Here is a 5528-nt window from a genome sequence, read left to right as displayed (position 1 = left end):
CATGATTGTTGTTCAAAGTCAATTGGCTCGCTAATTTTAAAAATATCAAATTTGAAGAATTTCGTAAGAACTTTGACTTTGATTTTTGGATATCTTGTAAACTTAAGAGTCTATTTTATCGAATCAAGTCACTCTCCACTCGAGCTCTCCTACACCAAGATGTAAATGTTTTGGTGAGACTCCACAATATGCAAAACAATAATGACAACATTGAAGACCAGCTTCTAAAAGATTAATTCTCGTCAATCCATGAGAGTTTTACATTGATTTATTGATATATTGTAGACTTTTATGTTTAGTTTCTATAGAAACAAGTCGCTCCTCATTTGGACTCTCCTACACCAAGATAGAGACGTTTTGGTAGAACTGCATATAGTTATATAAAAAAAACAGATATGATAGCAAAGTTCAAATATTAATTACTGCCAATTCTGAAGGGTTTTGATTTTAAATTTCGGATACATTGTAGCCCTCTGAGCCTAGTTACTCGAACATCAAACGGATCATAATTTTGTATGTCTCAAATTGACAATCAATCCTTATAAGAGCTTGTGCATTTATTGAAATCAAAATACATAAATTATATTCCTACAAATTATGAAAAATTATAATGATGGAAAGTTTATTTCCTACAAATTATGAAAATTATGGTACTTAGGAATTATTTTATGGAAAGTTTTGATGGAATCAAATTATGAAAGTTTTATAGAAACCAAATTATGGCAAGTTTATAAGAATCAAAATATGAAAATTTTCCAAAGAAGTCGAGTTATGAAAATCTCATAGAAACAAAATTATGGTAAAGTTTTCTCGAAAACTACATAAAAAAATATGTCCGAATGAGAATAGACTCGTGTCATGAAAATTTGAATTACTTGTGTTCTATTCAAGTGAAAGCCTAAAATTTGCGTCGAAATCACAAGGTCTCTATCACCAAGTCAAACTTGTAGACGCAATCCTTGCTCATTGAATTGACGGTCATTTCGTAGTTGATGACCCAAATGAAATTACCATACTATAAACAAATTTCATGCAATATGTCTTCTTGAGCTTGAAACACTTCAAGTCCAAAATAAGTTGATAAACAACAGAAAGTCAAATGACCTCTTACAAATTAGAGAACATTGTCATGAAGACTCTGGTAAATGTTGACCTCAACATATCGGCATGGTCATTTCTCATGAAGCTTCAAATGTCTCGTGAAAGATCAACTACGACGAAAAAAAATATTTGCTTCACAAATACTTCAAGGCTTGTCTATACAAGTTCGACAAATCAAGTACCCCAACAAGCCTCGAAGCAGGGGCATTTGTAGACAGTGAAGTTTTATTAATAAATTCATATTAAATTTGGATTAAATCTTAAATTCACTATATGTTGACCAAGTCAAATTACTGGTTGATAAAGTGGATTAATATCTAAGTCAAAATTATATGACTTAAATCAAGTCCAAATTATACTTGGATCAGTCCTTTAATTTGACAAGATGAGCTCAACTCATGTTCCTTAGTCCCAGGGTAGAAATTGCTCGAACCAAAATACTCCTAAAACCCTAACTCAAGCCTATAAAAGAGGTCTTCTCCTGACCAAAAGAACTTACACAAATAGATAAATATATAGTTGCTCTTCAGTGGTAAACTGCAAGTCTTCCGCATACAAAGATGTTTTCGCTCCAAGTGTTAAGCCGCAAGCATTTCGTCAAATCAAGAACATCCGTGAAGATAAAAATTTGAGGATTACATCTTTTATTAAAGATTTTATAAAGATTGTAACGTTCGCATTAGTTCAAATACAATTATTATTATTTGCTTGCTATTTTTTCTTTTCTATTTGTTGTTTTTTAGAAACGGAACTTTAGACAATTGAGTGGGTTATGAACATGTGGGGTGAGGTGAAGATAAAGATCTGTTTGGATGTTGTTGAGGATAACAAGCAATGTAATATACCATTTATAGAACCTTTTTTTTCTCATAAACGTCGTCGTTATTATTCTGAAAAAAAAAATTCAAGAGAAAATATTTTTCTATAAGATTTGACCAGCCGGTCATGAGAAAAATTAGAAAACAGTGTCTCAAAAATATTTTGTTTCTCTTTTTCTATTCGTCACACCATTTCTCTCTTTTGTTTAAGTGATTGATTAGTTTAGCACCTTATATGTATTTTAATTAAATATTGGAGGTCCATTTACTCAGCATAATAAATAGATAGATGCTACACACACTTTTTCAATTTCTCTAATATTAAAGAAAAGAAATGCAAAAGTACCACCCAGAACCCAATAATTAGGTGTTATTAATTATTGGCATAATATATATATTAAACCCTAAACTTGTCTTTAAATTTTAACTTTGACCTCCAACTTTCATAATGCACAAACAGACACTTTAACTATACAACTTTTAAATAAATAAACACATGAGTACTACGTGATACAATACACGTAGGACATCACGTAGGACAAAAAATAACATGTAGGATGACATGTAGGACATGTGTGTCTATTTGTTGAACTTTATAAAAGATTAAGTGTCTATTTGTGCATATCCAAAATTAAAGAGCATAAACGTGATTTGAAGCCAAATTAAAGGGCACATTTTTGTATTATGCCTTAATTATTTCTACGTATCCTTCTAAATTTAATCCTAGCCATTTCTTCTTAAACAGATTCATCTCCAACTTTTGCCTGATTTGAAGACTTTGATATTTCTTTTTGATCAACAAATTCAGATTGAGCAGTCTCTTCAATACTCAATGATTGTTGGTCCTTGCTCTTGCCCCATATTACTAAATATAGTCCAATAACAATTATTGCCCCTCCCAAAACTCTACATTAAACAGGCACAACATTAGTATTATAAGAGTTATAAGAGTTAGTTTGATTCTGACACCAAATTTAATAAAGATGTGTGCATTTTGGGAAAGTAAGTTGTATAAATTAGGACAAAAACATTGCCGTATGAAATATTATACCTTCCCAAGTTAAGCTCCTCGGATAAAATGAATGAACCCAAAATTGCGACGATAACCATATTCAGAGGATTAAATGCAGTAACAAAAACAGGTCCTTTTTCCTTCATTATCAATCCAGAGACATAATAGCCAACTCCAGAAGTGACCATTCCCTGCATCCATAAAGTAACTTATCCTCTCCAACTAAATACTAGAAAAAGGCGGGTTTGGAGTTTTTTTTACATATCGTAGTTGTATTAGAAAATTAAATATATATATATATATATATATATATATATAAATAAAGGCGGGTTTGGAGTTTTTTTACATATCGTAGTTGTATTAGAAAATTATATATATATATATATATAATATTAACTAGTGACAAAACTAATTGATAGCCATGAAAATGATTTCCATGCTAGAGTTGTGGGTTCAAAATCCCCTTTTTGAAGAAAGCATCGTTTTGTAATATATATTTTCTATTCTAATATTTAAAACTCTCAAACTCTTGATCGTAACTCTGTTTGTGATGTTTAAGCTTACACTATAAACGTAAGATAAGAATGTAGTGTCCCATTGGATGGCCCATATTGAAGTATTGCCCCTTTCAACCACAAGGGTCAGAAGAGTGCCTTGCAGAGCTCCGGCGGAGCATATTAGACAAGTGAGTGATAATGATGCAGGGTATGTCTTCAGTGTAATTGCCTGTTTGTTTGACATATAAAAATAAGAAAAAGAACTAGTCATATATACTAATTAGTAAAAGAAAAAGATATTTTAATAGCTAGAATAGTACCTGGAGATTGTAAAAGCAGGCCCAACAAATACAACCTGCTGCTATGAAAAGAGCACCCTTAATGGGTTGTAAATCAGTAGTAGAAGATGGAATAATATTGATGTGATCATGTCTGGTCCAGGGCAATCCAATTGTAGGTCCTCCAACAAGTGTCATAATCATCGCACCACCAAATGTCACTGTTGTTCCTATTATTTTTGCCTGGCTTGATAATCTCATAATATTAACCTTCTCAAGCCTACACATTCAATTCAATTGATTTATAATCATATAATTATCTATGACTAATAAAGACTACAAGTTTTAAAAGTCACTATTTTTTTTAAATATAGCATTAAATTAAACTAACTCACATAAATTGAGACGGACAAACACATTTTCAAAAACAATCGAACATGTGAGAAGCAAATCAGCAAAATTAAACATTTAGTATATATAATGAACGTGTATGAATAAGTTGTTGGTTACCTTAGTATCCAAGCCAACAAAAAGGTGAGAGCTGGAAGCAAATTACACATTGCTGCAGCAGAAGTTGCAGTAGTGTATCTCAATCCTGTGTAATACAAGTTCTGGTCGATGACAGGCCTGCATGCAAAAAAAGTCAGTTTTTGTTTTCAGGGAAAATAAAAAAGTGAAGTATTGTCAGAGATGTTTACTCCACTAAGCCAAGCAACATAATCTTCAAGAAAATGGATATACTCATTTTCGGCCTTATTTTCCTGTTACCACACAAAAAAAACATTAAATTACCCTTTAACACAATCAATAATAGTAACTTCATTCAAGTAAAAAGAAGTTAGTATGCTTCAATTTTAATTTTGTTTTGGAATGAAATTTTAAAAGTTAAAAAAATAAATACTTTTTCAAATCAAAATGTTATTCTCTACATTTGAAAAAGAATAATATTGTTTTCTTTTTGGTGTATTTAAAAAAGAAAAAGAATGATTCTTTCCTTTTTTTGTATTACTTTAAATTCGACTTTTCACATGACATGTTCAAGAGTACAAGAACAAAGAGTATGACTTTAATTTAAAATCATAAAATTCAAAAAAAAAATTGTTTTCTTAAATTCTGTGTTAAATTAAGAAAGTGAGTATTTAATGTCGTGAGTTGAGAATTGACCTTTCAAAGACCAAGGCAAAAGGAGCAAAGACAATAGTGGCAAAGACATTTCTGTAGACAGCAAAGGTGAAATGGCTCATGCCATGATTTAGAGCAGACTTAGCAATAATGGCTGATCCTGCATATCCAAATTGCAACAATGTCACTGCTAAATAGGCTTTACCTTCCTTCACAAACTTGAATAACCATGACATCCTTCTTTTCTTTTTGTATAATATATATCTACTAAGTACTACGTACACTCCACTCAATAGATTTCTTCTGTTTCTTTAATTCCTTATCTTGTGGTGCTATATATAGGTGCCAAACAATGCTATGTAAGCACGTCTCCACATCTAAAATCTATATCATCTCCACTATATTGAGTGTCTTATAATGGAATCATACAATCAAACACTTCTCTTCTACCACATAATCACTAACTCATTTTTTAAATGTTTCTCAACATGATATATTAAACTCATTATTCTTTTTTCTCCTAATATTTAAATATCTTAATTTACAGGTAAAGAAAAGGTGTCCAAACATTTCTAACAATAATGCATACACAAAATATTTAAGTATAAAGTACGTACAGAAATCTCATACATTTGGGTCCAAAGACAGTGTTAGCTGGGTGTTCATGGGTTCTGACGAACCCACTAGCTTTTTTGTAAAC

General features: G+C 31.1%; 1 protein-coding gene across 1 annotated transcript; it reads right to left on the bottom strand.

Annotated features, from left to right (window-relative positions):
- Positions 1-2262: 2262 nt before the first annotated feature.
- On the bottom strand, positions 2263-5146 carry LOC101252887 (WAT1-related protein At2g39510). Its single transcript, XM_004240722.5, has 7 exons — positions 4871-5146; positions 4405-4467; positions 4217-4333; positions 3749-3986; positions 3496-3657; positions 2971-3122; positions 2263-2825 (listed from the first exon to the last, which is right to left on the bottom strand). Exons 1-7 carry the CDS (start codon positions 5062-5064, stop codon positions 2657-2659), a joined length of 1095 nt encoding a protein of 364 aa, XP_004240770.1. The 5' UTR covers positions 5065-5146; the 3' UTR covers positions 2263-2656.
- Positions 5147-5528: the final 382 nt, after the last annotated feature.

Source organism: Solanum lycopersicum, chromosome 6 (genome assembly GCF_036512215.1).
Source record: "Solanum lycopersicum chromosome 6, SLM_r2.1".
Classification (NCBI taxonomy): Eukaryota; Viridiplantae; Streptophyta; class Magnoliopsida; order Solanales; family Solanaceae; genus Solanum; species Solanum lycopersicum.
The sequence above is the reverse complement of the archived record's forward strand: the minus strand, read 5'-3'. Positions and strand labels throughout refer to the sequence as shown.

Bases quoted from the DNA above. Each gene is read 5' to 3' on its own strand.
- LOC101252887 (XM_004240722.5), bottom strand. From the start codon at position 5,064: ATGTCATGGTTATTCAAGTTTGTGAAGGAAGGTAAAGCCTATTTAGCA. The intron at 3,987-4,216 runs GTAACCAACAAC...TTGAATGTGTAG, and splicing joins TTGTTGGCTTGGATACTAAG to GCTTGAGAAGGTTAATATTA. The intron at 2,826-2,970 runs GTATAATATTTC...TGTTTAATGTAG, and splicing joins GAGGAGCTTAACTTGGGAAG to AGTTTTGGGAGGGGCAATAA.